General features: G+C 43.4%; 2 protein-coding genes across 2 annotated transcripts; both read left to right on the top strand.

Annotated features, from left to right (window-relative positions):
• The first annotated feature begins 271 nt into the window (after positions 1 to 271).
• On the top strand, positions 272 to 8,892 carry LOC100561467 (ectonucleotide pyrophosphatase/phosphodiesterase family member 7). The gene is made up of 4 exons (XM_016997010.2): positions 272 to 1,140; positions 2,061 to 2,684; positions 4,709 to 5,034; positions 8,509 to 8,892. The coding sequence occupies exons 2-4, from the start codon at positions 2,199 to 2,201 to the stop codon at positions 8,567 to 8,569; spliced, it is 873 nt and encodes a 290-aa protein (XP_016852499.2). The 5' UTR covers positions 272 to 1,140; positions 2,061 to 2,198; the 3' UTR covers positions 8,570 to 8,892.
• Positions 8,893 to 9,911: 1,019 nt separating this feature from the next.
• eef2kmt (eukaryotic elongation factor 2 lysine methyltransferase) lies at positions 9,912 to 20,116 on the top strand. Its single transcript, XM_003226699.4, has 8 exons — positions 9,912 to 10,325; positions 12,794 to 12,856; positions 14,556 to 14,636; positions 15,355 to 15,456; positions 16,013 to 16,146; positions 16,258 to 16,565; positions 18,261 to 18,410; positions 18,886 to 20,116. Exons 1-8 carry the CDS (start codon positions 10,188 to 10,190, stop codon positions 18,984 to 18,986), a joined length of 1,077 nt encoding a protein of 358 aa, XP_003226747.2. The 5' UTR covers positions 9,912 to 10,187; the 3' UTR covers positions 18,987 to 20,116.
• The last annotated feature ends 212 nt before the right edge of the window (positions 20,117 to 20,328 follow it).

The following is a 20,328-nucleotide window of genomic DNA, read 5'->3' as shown; positions in this document are numbered from 1 at the left end:
TTTACCTGACCCCCGCCCTCAGTTTTATAATATAATATTTTTATATCAGTTTTAATAATATAATATATTGTATATACATATGATATTGATAATAATATTATCATTTTATACAATATAATACTAATAATAATACCTTATAATAATATTAATTATATATGTTATATATTACATATAATATTACAATATAATGGTATAGTTCAATATAGTAATATACTGTACTAGCTGTGCCCGGCCACGCGTTGCTGTGGCATTGTCTGGTGGTGTTGGTGAGAAATTTGAGTTAGTGGTGGTATTGAATGTGTGTTGTATGGTTGTCTTTATGTTTAGTATGTACAGTAGAGTCAGGCCTTTCTGAGTATACAGCTATACTTTTTCTATGTGAAAAAGATAAGGAAACACTCTAAAGCTTCCAAACATAAAAAGAGATGTGACATGTCAGGGCCACAAAAATAGTCAGGCCTCTCTTAGTATACAGCCATCTTCTTTCTATGTGAAAAAGATATGCAAACACTGTAAAGGTTCCAAACATAAAAAGAGATGTGACATGTCAGGGCCACATAAATAGTCAGGCCTTTCTGAGTATACAGCCATCTTCTTTCTATGTGAAAAAGATAAGCAAACACTCTAAGGTTCCAAACATAAAAAGAGATGTGACATGTCAGGGCCACAGAAATAGTCAGCCTCTGCAAACCTTAGGATTGTATGATGATGTTGTTATTATTACTATTATTATTATTGAGAGGCTTGGTGGCCATCTGTTGGGAGTGTTTGGATTGTGTCCTGCATGGCAGATCGTGGGAGGTGTTTGCTGGCCCTGATTGTTTAGTGTCTGGCATTCCCGTGTTTTAAGGGTGTTGTTTTTTATTTGGTGTTGTGATTTTAAGCTTGTTAAAATATTAGGAGAGAGATTGTGTTGATTGTCATGGTTCATAGCATATATTTAAAATATAGAGTATTAAAATGGGTTGGATATTGTAGAAGGTTGGAGTGGAGAGAAATGGTTTGGATGATGGGCGTAAGGACCCAGGGGACAGCTTTTTCCCATTGCCTGCCTTCCCTGTTGCCGGCGGCCATGAGGGCTTTTCTTTTCCCTCCCGGCATGGCTACCGATGGGGCCTTGTGGATTCTCTCCATGTGGAGGTGCGTGAAGTGATTTTGTCTTGTTTCAACCTTAAGGCGTGGATGATGGGCTGTGTTGTCCAATGTCGAGGTTGGGGGCCCCGTAGTTTAGTTGCTTTGCTCGGTGCCCGAATTCCATCACTCTTTTATATATATAGATAATGCTAATATTGTGCTATGCTAATAATATAATATATTGCATGTACATACAGCTGCTTTGAGTCCCCTTCAGGGTGAGAAGGGCAGGATATAAATGTAGTAAATAAATGTAGTAAATGAATAAATAAATAATTTTAGACTTAGGCTTGCCCAGAGTCTGAAATGACAACAACAACAACCCTAATCAACCTGACTATCTCATTGGCCAGAAGCAGGCCCACACTTCCTATTGAAATCCTGATAGGTTTATGTTGGTTAAAATTGTTTTCATTTTTAAATATTGTATTGTTCTTTCATTGTTATTGTTGTTGTTTTGCACTACAAATGAAACATGTGCAGTGTGCATAGGAATTTGTTTGTTTTTTTCCCAAATGATAATTCAGCCCCTCAACCGTCTAAAGGATTGTGGACTGGCCCTCTGCTTTAAAAGTTTGAGTACCCCTGGTCTACATGGTATCCTGTAGAATCCATTGCATACCTACTAAGAAGTTCCCCAAATTCAAAAAGGAGGAATTGAGACAGACAACTGAAATCTATGAACACATATCCTTCTGTTGTCCTGATTTAGAAGCAACATAAAAAAAATGCAGGTTACTCTGGAGCTTCCAAAAAGGTCTATTCAAAGAACTGTTCTAAATTATTTAAAACTACTGAGAATATTTTTTTTACAAAATGCCACACTGAGTTCCTTGGACATGTGGCAGGGTATAAGTAATGTTAATGGATCAAATTGTTAACTCATTAAGTTTATTCCTCTCAAAATCCCTTTCTGTTCCGGCCAGGGGAAAAAAACAGCATCTTTCCACTATCCAGGAGGAGGCGGCAATTTCAGTGGCCAGACGCTGACCCGGAGCCTGGTTGAAGCCTTCGGTCACCCTGATGACAACGAGACCGAATGGCGAGAGAACATCGATATTGTCATGAACTGGTTCACCAAAGAGGACTTTGATTTTGTCACACTTTATTATGGGGAGCCTGACAATGTTGGGCACAAGTATGGTCCAGAGACGGAACAAAGGAGGAAAATCATCCAGCAAATTGACCGAACCGTCGGCTACCTACTAGGCGCCATTGAAAAGCACAACTTGAAGGACACTCTTAATGTCATCATTACCTCCGATCACGGCATGACCACAGTCAGAAAGAAGCCTGACGTTGAAGAAATCATGTTGGCCAACTATATTAAATTTACAGACTTGAAGTTTGACATTGTAGACTATGGGGGCTTTGGGATGATTCTCCCCAAACCGGGGAAAGAAGAGGAAATCTACCAGGCCTTAAAAAATGCCCACCCTCACCTGATGGTCTACAAAAAGGAAGAGTTTCCTGACTATTTCCATTATGCGAAACACGAGCGGGTCTTGCCCATCCTGCTTTATGGAGACCTTGGTTACAGTGTCAATGGGGTAAGTGCCACACCGAAATCAAGTGTAAATGTAGTGCTAGAATTTTCATGTGTGAACAAGGCCCAGGAAACTGATCAAAAACAAATCCAAGTTTATTGCAGGAAAGTAGCCACTTTATCCAACTGTGTTTTCTCGTTGCAATCTTTTCGTCTCAATGTGCCCCCATGTGGCGAGCCTTCATACAAGCTGGAGATATCCACCATGAAGGCAGAAATCCGCGAAACACAAAACGCAGACTTCATCTTAGGACAGCACAAGGATTCTATGAAAATATTCCCTCTGCAAAACAATGTGTAGACGATTCATGTTGCATGAAAAGTAGGATAAAGGGCCACTTTGAACAGGGTAGGTTAAATGACCATCCCAAGAGTCCGAGGTCCAAATAATGCTAAGGAGTTGTTGAAGGCTTTCATGGCCGGAATCACTGGGTTGCTGTGAGTTTCCCAGGCTGTATGGCCATGTTCCAGAAGCATTCTCTCCTGACATTTCACCCACATCTATAGCAAGCACCCTCTGAGATTGTGAGATCTGTTGGAAACTAGGCAAGTGGGGTTTATATATCTGTGGAAGGTCCAGGGTAGGAGAAAGAACTCTTGCCTGTTTGAGGCAAGTGTGAATGTTTCCCCAAGGCAGGAAGCAGCCAGGCTTTGAAACTGCAAGGCCATTCAATGCTAATCAAGCTGGCTAATTGCTACATTCACAGCAACCCAATGCTAAGGAGCTTTTAAAACTGCAACTCCCAGGTTTCCATACCATTGATCCATAGAAGCTGAAGTGGTGTCAAACTACATTAATTATATGCACCCTAAATAAATTTCTATATCGTGGAATAGAAGGAATTGCTTGCGGGACTTTCGTCTTTAGTTGCCAAAATAATATGACTGACTCTGAGTTCAATACATGGGGGGAAAAAACTTGGATAGGAGGAAGGGGGAACTAATCAGAAAATGCCTTGCGTCTGTCCGGCATCATATTAAAGAAAGAAAGCAGTGTTGTTTCAAATATAACCCTTATTTCTAAATGCTGCTTTAAGGAGTTGTCATGTGCCGATTCTATGCATGCCCATCTTTTTCTTATTACTTTTTTCGTGGTTGCACCAAACATAGATCTGACAAGGGCATTAAACAGAATGTGAGGTGGGGTTTTTTAAAGTGCAGATTTACTACTTGGGGAGTGCAGAGCTGGCTTTGCAGATTTCTGGTGGAGCAACAGTGACATATAGTGGTGGACAGATCAAAACAGAAGGTTCTTGCATTTGGCAGGCTGAACTGCAAAGGGAAATAAAGTTTTGTTGTCTAAGAGCTGTATGAATCATTTCTGCATCTTGCCTGTTTTCACCCAGTCCTTTCGCTCCCATCCTCTAATTATTAATGTACCCAAAAAAGAGCCAATTTCAAGAGGTGAAACTACTAAAACAGTCTTGGACTAGTCCCAGTATTAGGAACTAATGTTCCCTGTTAGGATTGTCCCAGGCCCTGAGTATTAAGGGCCAAGGCCTGAGATCTAGGGATGTCAAAGAAGGTGGCCCTTGGGATACAAGAGTGAGGTAGTGGGTGCCATTCCACATGATAAATTAGGAATTGGCCACAGCAGTTCGAAAACATGCAAATGTGAGTAGATCAATAGGTACTGCTTCGGCGAGAAGGTAACTGCGCTCCATGCCGTCATGCCAGCCACATGATCTTGGAGGTTTCTACAGATAACACCGGCTCTTTGGCTTAGAAATGGAGATGAGCACCAACCCCCAGAGTCGGACACAACATGACTTAACGTCAGGATAAACTTTTATCTTTTCTCCCGCACGGGACCCACAGCAGCTTACAACATATTAAAATCATGTAAACAACAATCCAAATACATCGATAATGAGTGTAAAACATCATAAAATGAACAGTTTAAAACAACAATAACAAAACAAAACAATAACAAAAACAACAATAATTTACAATCACATTCTTGTGGCATCATGTCAGATCATACTGCACTTTATTCCAATTCTTCCCCTCTCTTCTCGTCTCTTTCAGAGGTTTATCATCTATGTTTATAAAGGAGACCACGGATTCGACAACCAACACATGGACATGAAGATCTTCTTCAGAGCTTTCGGTCCAGATTTCAAGAAAGGCTATGTGGCAGAACCTTTTGATAGCATCCATATCTACTCCTTGATGTGTGAGCTTCTAAGAGTCCAACCAGAACCCAGCAACAGCTCTCTGGCATTCACACAAAACATGCTCCAGGCCCCGAGGAACTACCTCCTTCCCATCATTGTAGGCAGCATAATGGGCGTCCTGCTTCTTCTGATCCCTATTGCAGTCATTACACACCACTGCATTCAGAAGAAGAAGAGGTAAGGCATTTGTCCTTCTATATTCGGTTCCTCAAGGGTACATGGTGTGGAGAAGTCATAATTATTATGTTTAATTTTAACTGTTAGAGTATGTATTTGTGTTTAGTTGACACAGTAGCTGAAACAGAAGCCATCTTGTTTCAATCCACAGTAGTGCTGTTACCAAGGAGATGGAGCTGGCTAGCTCACCAGAGGGAGAAGTGGGCGGAGCCAAGAAAAGGAAAAAGGGGAGTTTTTAAAAAAAGAAGCCAAGGAGGTGTGCATGGCTGGAGGCTTTTCAGTCAAGAAGGGCTGAGGAGACAGGCCTGGCCAAAATCTTTAGTCAAGGCAGACTAAAGGGAGCCTAGTCAAGATCTCTAGTTGGGAAGGACTAGTGATCAGGAATTTGATCGGTAGTAGATCAAATTAAAGGCTTTTATTGTAGTTGGGACATTGTTCACTAAGGAACTCAGCTGAGGTTAGAGTTCGCTACAATTTATATCATCAGTAGGAGAGTGAGAGTGGAATTACACCAGAGACTACTGTTGTGGTGGTTATAAGAGTTATTAAACCACTTGTTCATCTAAAGTTCCATAAGTAAATCAATCAACCTGCAACCATAAGCTTTGTACGCAATAAACTTGTTCTTTGTTAACAACTGACTCATTTCATCTCATCTGCGTCTGTGGAGCCAAATTTCATCGGTGATAATTCAAAAGCCTCACGTTGGTGGCAGTTACCTTATCACCTAATTGGGGAAGAGTAAAAGTCACAGTTACCTCAGAAAGGGAACAACAACACAGAAATCCCTAACTACAAGACAGAGGCTGGGATCTTGAAATAAAGATCACCCCCTGTAATCCTTCCGCTCATATAAAGGTGATATATATATAATCTAGAGGGATTAAAAGATTCAAAAATCCCCTCAGCAGTGGAAACAGCATTTACAATTTGCTTTGACACCATTACAATTGGCTTGAGTCTTCCCAATTAGCTTTAGCACCATCACAATTGGTGGCAGCGTCGGGATTGAGTTTTCGTAGATTAAACCATCCCAATTGAAGTAACGTCTGCACAATGGGCATGGTACAAGAGAAGGCAGAAAAGGTCTTCAAGGAATCCTTGGGACTGCACCATCCCATCTTCTAGAGGACTTGTCTACACATGATAAATAGCCTGCATTGAGTGAGAAGTCATTCCCAGGTGTCTACATGACATCCAGGGACTTCTAGTCCATAATGCAGAGTAAACCAGGCAAAAGACTAAGAAAAGTTGGGGGATACTCTAGAGTTTGGGTGAAACTCCAGAGCAGCTCTCCATGTTGAGCACAATGTGCACTGGATATGATGTGATCAATTTCCATCAGGAATTGATCATCTAGTTGTGCTGGAAGACCTAAAGATTCTAGATAGGTGTCCTCCCAGTTTCAAAGATAATGTTAATTTGCATTTGCAGTTGTGAATTATTCACAAAACTAAAACGTTTAAGATTGAGAGCCATCTATCAATAAAGGAACTTTTTCCGAGGTCTGAGTATTCAATTGCAGTTACTTCTTCCAGCTCCCAGTCTGTATAAGAAAAAGAATGAATTCCTAATTAAAGATAGAGTAGCAGATATTTTAGTAAGCATATCATCTATCTCTAGTTTCGGGGAGGCGGGGGGAACCTAGAAACAAATCAAACAATCTGTTAGCAAGCCACACCGAAATGCTCCAACAGTGATGAAATGCAGCCGTTCAGAACACGTTTTCAAAGTTTGCACATATGTTTGTTCGGTTTTGTGGCTTTTTTCCTTATTTGTTTCCATTGTTTTGTGGGCTGTGAAATAGGAAAGCAGGCAGGCTTTTCGTAAACAACCTTAGCAGAGCAAGGAATATAAAATATCTTCTCCTTTAGTGCTTGATCTACAGTAAAGAATGGATGCAGTTGTACATCACTGTGAAATGCTGTGGAAACATAGGAAACGTACCTTGATGAAGCAACAACTCTTTGGCAAAGAAGGCTAAAAATGTTGCAAAACCACAACTCTCACGCTAATAATAATAATAATAATAATAATAATAATAATAATAATAATAATAATAATAATAATACTTTATTTATATTCTGCTCTATCTCTCCTTGGATACAAAGGGGGAATTATAGAACACACATATGGCAAACATTCAGTGCTATTATACAATTAACAAGGACAGACAATACATAAACAGAGGTAAAGGCTTTTCCCATCATTTCCATTTCTGGCATCTGGAGGCTGTGCTCATCCTCCCGATCTAATCATCAGCATGTTCTTATGGGAGTCTTTTATTACCTCCCTGCTTAAAGCAGTACCTATTTATCTACTCACATTTGTTTTCAGTCTGTTAGATGGACAGGGAGATGGGGTTGAAGGCAAATGCTCACCCCAACTCAGGCTCGAACTGCCAACCTTTTGATCGGCAGGATTTTCTGCAGCTAGCGGCTTAACCCGCTGTGCTAAGCCCAGCCCCATGGAGTCAAACTGCATTAAGTCTATAATGTAGATGCACCCATAGTATTTTGATTTGGAAGTCTTGCCACAAGCAAGACTTTATTATTATTATTATTATTATTATTATTATTATTAATAATAATAATAATAATAATAATAATAATAGGGTGCCGTGCCAAAAGATCTCAGCCGGCATTTGGAAACAATAGACATTGACAAAATTATGATCTGCCAACTGCAGGGGGAGTGTTTTTAAGATTTTTTTAAAAAGATATTTTAAAGATGTTTTTAAATTGTTAGATTTTAGCCTTTCTTGTAAGCCGCCCCGAGCCCTAGGGAAGTGGCAGCATATAAGTTTAAATAATAAATAAATAAATAAATAAATAAAAAGGCCACCCTACTGAGATCTGCACGCATCATCCGAAAATACATCACACAGTCTTAGACACTTGGGAAGTGTTCGACTTGTGATTTTGTGAAATGAAATCCAGCATATCAATCTTGTTTGCTGTGTCATACAATAAAATAATAATAATAATAATAATAATAATAATAATAATAATAATAATAATAATAAACATTGGCAAAATTACAATCTGCCAACTGCAAAAGGCCACCCTACTGGGATCTGTGCACATCATCCGAATATATATCACACAGTCCTAAAAACTTGGGAGGTGTTTGACGTGTGATTTTGTGATATGAAATCCAGCATGTCTATCTTGTTTGCTGTGTCATACTGTGTCGTTGTGTCAATAATAATAATACACTTTGTTTATATTCCGCCCTTCTGCCTTAGGGGACTCAGAGCGAATTACAATATTTACATACATTGGCAAACATTCAATGCCTTTACAATCGCATGAGACACACAAACACAAAGAAACATTAAATAAATATTAAGCATTAAAAAGTCAACTTAAATGCCATCACCTCCACCACCCCCAAATGTAATGTTAAAGTTGAGTTGAATACACAATGCCTGTTCAATGGTGACTGATGTTGAAATCCTTCTATTCCACACAGACCTAAGAACGAGCTGCCTGAAGAAGTGAAAAACACAGAGCTGCCGTCCGTCAGTTTGTGATGCCACATCTCCACGTTCAAAGGAGACCACCTGAACTTGGAAGAAAGTCCTCAAAAGCTTCGGGAGGTGAAAAGTCCTCTGGCGGCTGAAAGGGGCTTCAGGCTATTGAGAGATGGGAGTCCTTTTGTGGATTTTTGCAAGACCGTCCCTTGAACAGCTAACAAGTTCAACCAAATCCCTGCTCCTATGTCACGCGTGTCACTTTCTAGGAATGCTTGCTAAGGCGGCCATCACAACAGATGGATGTGTGGACCACTTGTTAATTTGAGTGTTGGACATGGACATCAGTGCAAGGAACTCAAATAAACAGTAAATAGAAAACAACTTTGTTTCCATGTTATGATTGCTTCAGTGCGTACAAGGTGCAACACATACTCAACAAAAACTCAAGCTCTTTCTCATCCGCCTCCCATGGCCTCCTGCACTGAAGTTGGGAGAACATAAACAGGTTAGGGTTGCTGTGAGTTTTCTGGGCTGTATGGCCATGTTCCAGAAGCATTCTCTCCTTACGTTTCACCCACATCTTCAAATAAAAGTGAGGGCTGTTGGAAACTCAGCAAGTGGGATTTATATATCTATGGAATGTCCAATATGGGAGAAAGAATGCTTGTTTGTTTGAAGCAAGTGTGAATGTTGCAATCATCCACCTTGATTAGCATTGAATGGCCTTTCAGCTGCAAAGCCTGGCTGCTTCCTGATGGGGAGAATCCTTTGTTGGGAGGTGTTAGCTGACCCTGATTGTTTCATGCCTGTTGCAATTGGCCGCCTTCATTAGCATTGAATGGCCTTTCAGCTGCAAAGCCTGGCTGCTTCCTAATGGGGAGAATCCTTTGTTGGGAGGGGTTAGCTGACCCTGACTGTTTCATGCCTGTTGCAATTGGCCACCTTCATTAGCATTGAATGGCCTTTCAGCTGCAAAGCCTGGCTGCTTCCTGACTGGGGGAATCCTTTGTTGGGAGGTGTTAGCTGACCCTGATTGTTTCATGCCTGTTGCAATTGCACTGAATGGCCATTCACCTCCCAACAAAGGATTATCCCAAGCAGGAAGCAGCCAGGCTTTGAAGCTGCAAGGCCATTCAATGCTAATCATGGCGGCCAATGGCAACATTCACACTGGCCTCCAACAGACAAGAGTTCTTTCTCCCCCCCTGGACATCATTCCACAAATATAGAAACCCCACTTGCCTAGTTTCCAACTGACCTCACAACCTCTGAGGATGCCTGTCATAGATGTGGGCGAAACGTAAGGAGAGCATGCTTCTGCAACATGAAAACTCACTGTCGGCCATAAAGTCCTTTTCCCATGAGAATGGCTACGGATTTGAACGCTAGAGGGGGCAGGCGCTCAGCCCGCGCTTGGGTAAAGCGGTGCCAGACTGCCTTCCTTCTCTATGGTGGCATCCTGCACCCAGAGAGTGGAGAAGCCTTTGGGTTGGGGCAAAGGAAAACCCCGCGGGCGCTCTGCACGTGCCCCGAAGGCCCCTTGACTCTGTTACCAGGGTGTCTCTGGGTGCCAGAAGGGGCAGGAGCCCCAGCGTTGGCCACGCCGCTTTTGGGCCACGTCAGCGTTGGGCTGGCGGTGAATGCAAGGAGGCGTTGGAGGCAGGAAGCCCCTCGGATGGAGGAGCAGGAGAAGGGGCCCGATCCCCAGGAGGAAGAGGAGGAGGAGGAGGAGGAAGGGGAGGCCGGGAGGCTGGCGCTCCGTTTCCAGCGGGGCTTCCTCTCCGCCCAGCGCCTTCCTTGCTTCCCTTGGGCAGTGAGTGCGCCACGGCCACGCGCTTTCAAGCACAGAGGAGGGGGTTTGGGGGAAACCGGGAGGGCGGGGCCTGGGAGGGGGCATGACTAGGAGGGGGCTGGGATTTGCAGTGGGGGTGGTCCTCATCATCCCTTTCTGACTACAGAAGCCAGGAAAGCAGTGGTTCCCAAACTTATTTGGCCTGCCGCCCCCTTTCCACAAAAAATATGACTCAGCGCCCCCTGGAAAGGGGGCGTGGCTTAGAGAGGTGGGCGTGGCTCTTGCTCAAGAGGGCGGGGGCTGAGCCTCTCCCCTAGTCCAAGATGCAGGGTTGGGAGGGGGAGGGGGAGGTGGGCGGGGCCACAAATGGGCGGCCAGGATTGGGATGGGCGGAGTTACAAGCAAGAGGCAGGGCTGAGCATCTATCCCTGTCCTGCGTGCCTGCCAAGACACAGAGGGTGGGGCTAGAGGAGGGGGCGGGGGCTCTTCCCAAGTGCCTGACAGGGCTGAACCTCTATACCCCACACTCGTGTTCTAACAAGCGCCTCAGGGGAGGTATACAGAGGCTCAGCCCTGTCTCGCGCTCTTGGGAAGAGGTCTCGCCCCAGCCCCGCCCTTTAGTCCTAAAAGGCCTCTCAGAAGAGGTATAGAGGCTCAGCCCTGTCTTGGGCTCTTGGGAAGAAGCCACGCCCACTCCTCTAGCTCCGCCCCCTGTGTCCTAACAGGTGCCTCAGGTGCTCAGCCCTGTCTCCGGCACTTGGGAAGAGGTCCCGCCCCTCCTCTGGCCCCGCCCCTGTGTCCTAATAGGTGCCATCACCGCCCCCTGGATCGTTCCAGCACCCACTTTGGGAATCACTGCAATAAAGCCTCCCAATCCGGGACACTTCCCCAAAGAGAACCAATCTTGTGTTGTCCAAGCTTTCATGGGCTTTTGTGGGAGTTGAAGTCCAAAACCACCTGCTTGCTCTATCACTACACTGAAGTTGTCACACTTTGGGTAGCCAGAAAAGAGGAATCTAGGAATCCACCCTGCCCTGGATTTGTAAGACCAGAGGGCCATTCACATTCAAAATTAAGAGTGTCTACACTGACACAGCGTGTTAAAGCACTGAGCTGCTGAACTTGCAGACCAAGAGGTCCCAGGTTCAAATCCCGGGAGTGGAATGAGCGCCCACTGTTAGCCCCAGCACCTGCCAACCTAGCAGTTCAAAAACATGCAAATGTGAATAGATCAATAGGTACCGCTCCGGCAGGAAGTTAACGGCGCTCCATGCAGTCATGCCAGCCACATGACCTGGAGGTGTCTATAGACAATGCCAGCTCTTCGGCTTAGAAATGGAGATGAGCACCAACCCCCAGAGTCGGCCATGACTGGACTTAATGTCAGGGGGAAACCTTTACCTTTACAGACATCACATTCAATTCCTGGAAAGATTCCATCAGCATTGCCTCTGAAAAACCCTGCAAATCTCTTGGGAAGACAGCCGGACAAGAAGCAAAGACTGCCAGCATTGAAGCGATGCTCCCATGCCATCAACTCCACTGGACTGAAGGCCACATTGTCCAAATGCCCAAAGATTACCAGTTACTATACTCCCAACTCAAGAATGTTGGTGGACAGGAAAAGAGATTGAAAGATGGGCTCAAAGCCAACCTTAAAAACTATGGCATAGTTTCCGAAAACTGGGAATCCCTTGAGCGCTCTAATTGGAGGTTAGCTGCGACCAGCAGTGCTGTGGAATTCAAAGAGGAACAAATGGAGGGCATAAGGGGAAAATGTGCCAAGAGGAAGGCGCGTCAAGCCAACCCTGACCAGGACCCCCTTCCATCTGGAAACCAATGTTTATTACGCCAGTTCCAACCGTTGTGCATTTTCTGCATGCAAGTTGGTTCCAGCTCCTCTGCCTTGGTTCAAGCCCAGGTTCATTAAGCCCACGGGTAGACGGCCTAATTATGGATTAAGGATAGTGTTTCCATATTAAGCCTTTACTCTGGAAAAGGGGATTATCTGGTGTATCTTACAGACAGTGTTAGCTCTGGGAGAGGTGCCCGGAAAGTTCATGAACAATTTGCCCTCAGAGATGGCTGGGAGATTAACCCAGAAGTTCTGGGTTGCAGTAGATCATAATTGGTAAAATATAGAGGTCATCTCAGACATGGGCAAACTTTGGCCCTCCCTCCGGGTGTTTTGGACTGCAACTCCCACCATTCCTAACAGCCTCAGGCCGAGGGGGAAAAGGAAAGGGCCTGAGGCTGTTAGGAATGGTGGGAGTTGCAGTCCAAAACACCCGGAGGGAGGGCCAAAGTTTGCCCATGCCTAGGCTGTCTCTTCGAGGCAAGCCATGGGCCCTTGTGACACTCCAATTCCATTCCAGTGGGGCTGAAAATCCACTCTGGGAATTGGATCCCCTTAAAGCCACTATCCAGGTGCTGAAATCGTTTGCTCAGGACATTGTTTTTTTTAATAGTTTGTGTGTCTTGTTTTTTAGGATCTGGAAAAGAAGCTCAAGACTTCAAAGGATTCCTCGTTGCTGCTGACTATATTGCAGGAGGTAAGTTATTTCACCATGAAAATATTAAGATTTTTGACATGGCATAAGAAAACCCAATTTGCCACTGAACTTTGCACATTTGAGAGACTTATCGTGCATGGGTTGTGCATTTTCCAGGCTGTATGGCCATGTTCCAGAAGCATTCTCTCCTGACATTTCACCCACATCTATGGCAGGCATCCTCAGAGGTTGTGAGGTATATTGGAAAACTAAGCAAGGGAGGCTTATATATCTGTGAAAGGTCCAGGGTGGGATAAATTATTTATTTATTTATTATTTACTACATTTATATCCCGCTCTTTCTCACCCCGGAGGGGACTCAGAGCAGCTTACAAATCAAATGTACATACAATATATTATTAGCATAGCACAATATAAGCATTAAATTACTATATTGTACTATATCATTATATGGTAATATTATTAGTAATATTACCTTTAATATATAATATATAATTAAAATTATTATGTTATTATTAGTATAATATTGTATTACATTATAATAATATTATAATGTAGGGGCCGGGCTGTGGCGCAGCTGGCTAGTAACCAGCTGCTATAAATCACTATTGACCGAGAGGTCATGAGTTCAAAGCCCGGGTCGGGTTAAGCCGCCGACCATTAATAGCCCTGGCTTGCTGTTGACCTATACAGCCCCGAAAGACAGTTGCATCTGTCAAGTAGGGAAAATTTAGGGACGCTTTATGCGGGAGGCTAATTTAACTAATTTACAACACCATAAAACTGCCAGCAAAACGCGAGGAAAAGAATGAGGAAGAACAGCCCCAGTGGACGGTGAAGCAACAGCTCCCCCTGTGGCCGGAAGCGTGAAGCTGGAAAGAAGCTGGAAAGATGTTAAATGCTGGAAAGATGTTAAATGCCTCTGTGTCTGTCTAAAAAAACTGAATGTTGTTTGTCTGTTGGCATTGAATGTTTGCCATATATGTGTTCATTGTAATCCGCCCTGAGTCCCCTTCGGGGTGAGAAGGGCGGAATATAAATACTGTAAATAAATAAATAAATAAATAAATATTATTATCAATATTATAAGTATATACAATATATTTATAAATTATTGTATATTATATATTATATAACTCTTTGTCTGTTGGAGGCTAGTGTGAATGTTGTAATTAATCACCATGATTAGCATTAATGGCCTTGCAAGCTTCATTCCTGCCTAGGGGAATCCTTTGTTCAGAGGTGTTAGCTGCCCCTGATTGATTCATGTCTGCAATTCCTCAGTTTTCAGAGTGTTGTTCTTTATTTACTGCTCTTTATTTATCATGCATGCTGATAATGGCTGATGGGACCTATCATCCAATTAGGCCCGGGCTGTGGCGCAGGCTGGAGAGCAAGGCTGGAGAGTAAGCCAGCTGCAACCAGCTGCAATGAAACACTCTGACCAGGCGGTCATGAGTTCGAGGCCCGCTCGGAGCCTGTGTTTGTCTTGTCTTTGTTCTATGTTAAAAGGCATTGAATATTTGCCTATATGTGTAATGTGATCCGCCCTGAGTCCCCTTCGGGGTGAGAAGGGCGGAATATAAATGCTGTAAATAAATAAATAAATTAAATCTAAAGAACCATATGATTCTCTCCCAGGCCTAGAGCTTAATTGGATTTGATGTAGCTCATGTTCTTCTTGTGGATCGCCTTCTGCAATATTAATTTCTTGTCCCAATGTCTTTAATCATTTCAGACCGTTCTTCACCCTCTCTGCTTGAAGTACCCCCCGTCGGTCAAGTACAGAAGATGTTTTTTATCAGAGCTCATTAAAAAGGTAGGATTGTGCTTAGATCAGCCCTTTGATGTCTATCTAGCTCCAGATTAGACTACTGCAATGTATTCTTTTTGGGGCTCTCCCTTGAAAGCAATACAGGATCTACACTTGGTTCAAAATACAGTTACCTGACCACAGAGTAGCTCCATCCCATAAAATCCTTGTTCTTTTTAGTTTTGGAAGACGGTACTTAGAAAAATTCAATGCCATGGAGCTCTAATGCTCTATTTCAAGGAAGTAGACTAGAATTTTCCAGCAGTGGATTCTAAGTTTGCTGGACTACAGCTCCTCAGATCCTATTATTATTATTATTATTATTATTATTATTATTATTATTATTATTATTATTATTATTTCTATCCCGCTTTTCTCTTGTGGATGAGATTCAAAGCAGCATACAATATACAAAATTCATACAATTATAGTGACATAAAACTGCTGTCTCCTGCCAACCTAGCAGTTCAAAAACATGCCAATGTGAGTAGATCAATAGGTACCGCTCTGGTGGGAAGGTAACGGCGCACCATGCAGTCATACTGGCCACATGACTTTGGAGATGTCTATGGACAACGCCGGCTCTTCGGCTTAGAAATGGAGATGAGCACCAAACCCCAGAGTCGGTCACGACTGGACTTAACGTCAGGGGAAACCTTTACCTTTTTAAAACTGCTGTAATTATACAGTGTGGCCACAAATTGACTCGGCTTCTTTTACTCAGCATGAAGCTACAGGGGCTGAACCGCTGGATCAGATCTACGAATCCCTTGCCGATGTCTTAAATGCTGAAGAAAGTGCCAATTTCTATAAAAGCTACTTACTGGTAAGGCCTTCTGTATCATTTTGTGTCTAGTAGGGGCACCACACAGCTCTGTTAGGTCCCATTCTCTATTTGTCTTTCCCTGCCATTTTCTTCCGCCATCCATAAAATCATATTAAAGATGCAAGGAGAGATTTTGGACAGGATCTTGCACCGGGAGACGTCCGTATCTCACACAGCTATGTCTGAGCAGCTACACTTCCTAATGCAAGCCACCTACCCGCCCACCCCTCAAAAAAAAACCCTTAACCACTCAGTGACATAGTGGTTGTTAGAGTAGTTAGACTACACTGAGAAGCCATTGAAATCCACAAGTATGTGGGCAATTTCAACAGAAAGGTGGACACCATGAAAATGAACACAATCTGGCTACCCGTATTTTTAAAAAAACTCTAGAATCAGGACAGTAAATAAAGAACACTCAAAAATGGGAATTCCAGACATGAAACAATCAGGGCTAGCTAATGCCTCCCAACAAAGGATTCCCCCAGGCAGGAAGCAGCTGGCTTTGAAGATGCAAGGCTTTTCAATGCTAATAATCTGTCCATGTTTTTCGTAGCCCTCAGAAGAAGCCATTACATTGGGTGAGAGCATGGCCATTATTTCTCAGGGAACGACCGGCCTCGTGACGTGGGATGCTGGCCTTTACCTGGCGGAATGGGCGCTGGAGAATCCTGCCCTTTTCACTAACAGGTGCATGCTGTATTCTGCCCAAAGCTTGGAAACACAGAATCAATGAGCAAGCCAACCTCATGCATTTGTTCATGTTCTTTCTCTTTCCTCTTTATTTTAACTTATTTTTAGGAGTATTTTGGAGCTAGGAAGTGGGATAGGACTGACCGGACTTGCCATTTGCAAAGCTTGCCACCCGAGCAAGTACACGTTCAGCGATCACCACCCCTGTGTTCTTCAGAAGCTTTTGGAAAATATCCGTTTGAACGGTTTTGCCCCAGAGTCTGACATTTGTAGCTGCAGTCCGGCAAAATTGGATACTCAAAAGGCAGAGCTGGCAGGATTCGAGGGACCCCAAATATCTGTAACAGAACTTGACTGGAGCCTGGTTACGAAAGAAGAGCTTGCGGGGCTGTCATCCGATGTCGTCATTGCCGCCGGTACCAAAATTATTCACTTTGGGGGTAACACGCTTCTTACATTTCACAGATGGAAACTAGGGCAAGACAATGTCAGAGTGTGGTTATTTATTTATTTCGTGTCAAAAGCATTGTACAATGAATACATTTCAAATAATGGAAATTTTAAAAAAGGAAAAAAAAAGAAGAAATCACAAGCAACTAAATAGTTTTGGACCAAAAGCGGGCAACAGCAACTGCATTGTCTGTAGCTTTAAACAACTCCTCCTCCGTGCATGAAGCAGGGCATTGTGGGCAAGCAGACATATGCGGAGTTGTTTGTTCAGCTCCACAGTCACACAAAGTGGAGGATTCCTCCAGGTAGTGCCACCTTGCCAAGTTGTCTTTTGATCTGCCCACTCCACTTCTCAGTCTGTTCAGGGACTTCCAAGTTGCCCATTCGTGGTTTGCCCCTGGGAGGAAGACCCTCATGGGGGGCCATCCAGTTAGAATTGCCAGGTTTAGCTGCCCAGAGGGACACCCTTGCTGTTGCTGGAGGAACATCAAGAGGAGTGGTGGTTCTCATGAAGCCCTTCCTTGATTTGAGTCTGGTGGGTGGAGGGTGATAGTTATGCAGTGGGTGGCTTTCACAGTGTTCAACCTTATTTCTCTCACAGTTAGCAGCAACTTCCCGTCGCACGTCAGGAGGGGCAATGCCAGCTAACTTGTAGAGTTTATCAACAGGTGTAGGTTTAAGGCATCCTGTGATGATTCTGCATGTTTCATTCAGTGCTATGTCCACCTGCTTTGCATGGGCAGACTTGTGTCAGAGCGTGGTCAGAAATAGTAAAATGTGTTAGTGAAGTAGTAAATGCAAGTTAGGAAATGGTTGTGAGGGTTACATTCGGTCATCTGTGGCTGTAAACATGACCCATAGCATGAAGGCAGTTTACAATATTGCAGCTGCTTGGGTAGGTTGGAGTCCCCAGTGGCGCAGTGGATTAAAACACTGAGCTGCTGAACTTGCTGACCAAAAGGTCGACGGTTCAAATCCAGGGAGCAGGATGAGCTCCCACTGTTAACCCCAGCTTCTGCCAACCTAGCAGTTTGAAAACATGCCAATGTGAGTAGATCAATAGGTACCGCTCTGGCAGAAAGGTAACAGCACTCCATGCAGTCATGCCAGTGGCCACATGAACTTGGAGGTGTCTATGGGCAACGCCAGTTATTCAGCTTAGAAATGGAGATGAGCACCAACCCCAGAGTAGGACACTAATAGACCTAATGTTAGGGGGAAAACAAAACCTTGGATAAGTTGGCAATGTAGGTCTCAAATTGTTTTGTGCTTTGTTTCTTGTTGCATGCTTTCAAGTTGTTTCTAACTTATAGCAACCCTAAGATGAGCTGTGGGTTTTTGCGGCCGAAAGAGTGTAACTCACGCAGTATCATCCAATGGGTTTCCATAGCAGAGAAGAGAATCAAAGCCTGCCTTTGAGTTCAGTGCTCAAACCACTGCACAATGCTCTCATCTCAGAAGTGGAGGATTTTCCTTGGGATGTTGCAGCCTTAAAATTCACAAATATATCCTTCCCCTCCTATTTGGATTACCCGTGCTTTCCACGTGCATTTTGTATGTCTGTTGCCAGTACAATCAATAATCGCAGTTATAGCCTACCAAAATTGCCCAGGGTTGCTTGTCTTTTTAATTCTCTCATTTCTCCATTTCTTCCCAAATAGATGTGGTCTATGATCCAGAGCTCATGCACTCCCTTATTAGAGTTCTGCAGAAACTTCCCAGTGGCCTCGATGGCAAAAAGGCCCCAGAAGTCTACATCGCTTTTACAGTCCGAAATCCAGATACTTACCACTGCTTCCAAACCGAACTCGGTAAGTGGCATTGCAAGTCCGTTCACCGTTGTTTCATTGTCCTGTGGCTGTCATCAGGAATTGAGCTGTAGAGCCATTGCCCACCCCCCATTATAAATCTGCCCCCTCCCATGACAATTTCACACAGTACTGTGACTAAAGGATCTGTTGTACCATTGAGAAGTTGGCCCAGTTTGCCCTCAATTAATCCTTCTGTTTTTAAATTATGTTCTATCATGTCATTTTATTAGTATTTTATTATTTTATTGTGCCATTGTGTATAAATGTGTTTTATCTTGTTTTGTTTTGTGTTATGCATGTATTTTATCTTGTTTTATTGTGATTATCTGGGCTTGGCCCCTTGTTAGCCACCTCGAGTTCCTTCAGGGAGATGGTGGCGGGGTATAAAAATAAAGTTGTTGTTATTATTGTTGTTGTTGTTGTTGTGGAAATATTCCCTGAATATAACCATTTTCTTTCCTCCCTCTCCTTGCAGATAAAGTTGGGATCAAATGGCAAGCTGTTCCTTGCCTACAGAAGAACATGTTCCCTTATGACCCTCATGCCAAGATAACTCTCTTAAGGCTATTTATTTAAAATTCGTGTTTCACTCAGAATAATCTTGGCAAGATAAGCAAGTGCTGTGATTCATATCCCTTATCATTACAATATATATTCCATCAGCACTGTCTACATCTGTTGAAACAAAAGGGAACAACTTTACAACTTTGTTAACTCATGCTGCCTCCTCCATTGCAAAACAGCCTGAAAGGAAAGAATGGCAGGGCTATCAAACGCTACATCAGCCTTGTTATGGCTGCTTTCCGAGGGACGTTGAATCCATGGATGGAGAATACGTGGATACAGAGGGCCAACTATAACTTCTACATAGTTGTCGGTGTTCTTTAGTTTTTGCCCAGTTTTGGTCCCCAGATGTTATTGAATGACAACTTCCATCACTTTTGGCTATCTGCAATGCAGACAGGCCATCACAGCCTGCAGGAGGAGATCACCATAGTAGGAAGGACAACAGTTGGTGGTTGGACAGTGTAAAGAGCCAGTCTGTTGTAGAGACGCCCATTGGGAGGGCACAGTCCTAGAGGAAACAATGACGTGTGTATGCAGATGTGTCCCTGATTAACTTAAGTGTCCAGTTCGGTGTGAAACAAAGGGTGCAAGACCCGAAAGACAAAGGTGAAGATTCCAAACAATCAAGAGCTTGGTCATCTGTATAGAGAGTTAATAAATTCATATTTGCGAAGCCCCCTCTTCCTCTTCTGAAGGAGCGGCAGACTCTCAGCCTCCAGTTGAATGAACAAACATCCAGAGCTTATCCTGGTGACAAAGAGGATGATCTGTCTGCATACACACACAAAGGTTTTGATATGTATCTGGTTTGGAAAATAGCTAGAGGGATCCCGGACTATGATCTCCTTTCCCAAGGGATTATTCCAACCGAGGGCATGGGAAAGTAGTTGTTTTCTAGATACATTTTGATACATTCATTTGATACAGTTTATAGATGTTATACTTTTAAGAATTGACACAGTACATAAAATATACAAGTTACACAAAAATCATCATCGATACATTGTATTAAAGGGTCAGATATAATAGAGTTTTTAGGGCACAGCTGTTAGATCCACTTCGGAACCTCTAGTCATCTGAACACTTCACAACATTGGAGCCATGGAAAATGTTTTTAAAATATAAGGAAAAAAATCATATATATTTTGTGGAGTCTATAAATCTTTGGGGCGTGGCTTGACAACAATAGCACACTACCACAACCATCATTGAGCTGTGGTAGCGCAATGGGTTGAACCCTTGTGCCAGCTGAACTGCTGACCGGAAGGTTGGGTTGCTGACCTGAAGGTTGCTGGTTCGAATCTGTAAGATGGGGTGAGCTCTCATCTGTCAGCTCTAGCTTGTGGGGACA

Source organism: Anolis carolinensis, unplaced genomic scaffold (genome assembly GCF_035594765.1).
Source record: "Anolis carolinensis isolate JA03-04 unplaced genomic scaffold, rAnoCar3.1.pri scaffold_13, whole genome shotgun sequence".
NCBI classification, from domain to species: Eukaryota; Metazoa; Chordata; class Lepidosauria; order Squamata; family Dactyloidae; genus Anolis; species Anolis carolinensis.
The sequence above is the reverse complement of the archived record's forward strand: the minus strand, read 5'-3'. Positions and strand labels throughout refer to the sequence as shown.

Bases quoted from the DNA above. Each gene is read 5' to 3' on its own strand.
- eef2kmt (XM_003226699.4), top strand. From the start codon at position 10,188: ATGGAGGAGCAGGAGAAGGGGCCCGATCCCCAGGAGGAAGAGGAGGAG. The intron at 16,566-18,260 runs GTACCAAAATTA...CTTCCCAAATAG, and splicing joins CGATGTCGTCATTGCCGCCG to ATGTGGTCTATGATCCAGAG. The intron at 18,411-18,885 runs GTAAGTGGCATT...CTCTCCTTGCAG, and splicing joins CTGCTTCCAAACCGAACTCG to ATAAAGTTGGGATCAAATGG.
- LOC100561467 (XM_016997010.2), top strand. From the start codon at position 2,199: ATGAACTGGTTCACCAAAGAGGACTTTGATTTTGTCACACTTTATTAT. The intron at 2,685-4,708 runs GTAAGTGCCACA...CGTCTCTTTCAG, and splicing joins TTGGTTACAGTGTCAATGGG to AGGTTTATCATCTATGTTTA. The intron at 5,035-8,508 runs GTAAGGCATTTG...TATTCCACACAG, and splicing joins TGCATTCAGAAGAAGAAGAG to ACCTAAGAACGAGCTGCCTG.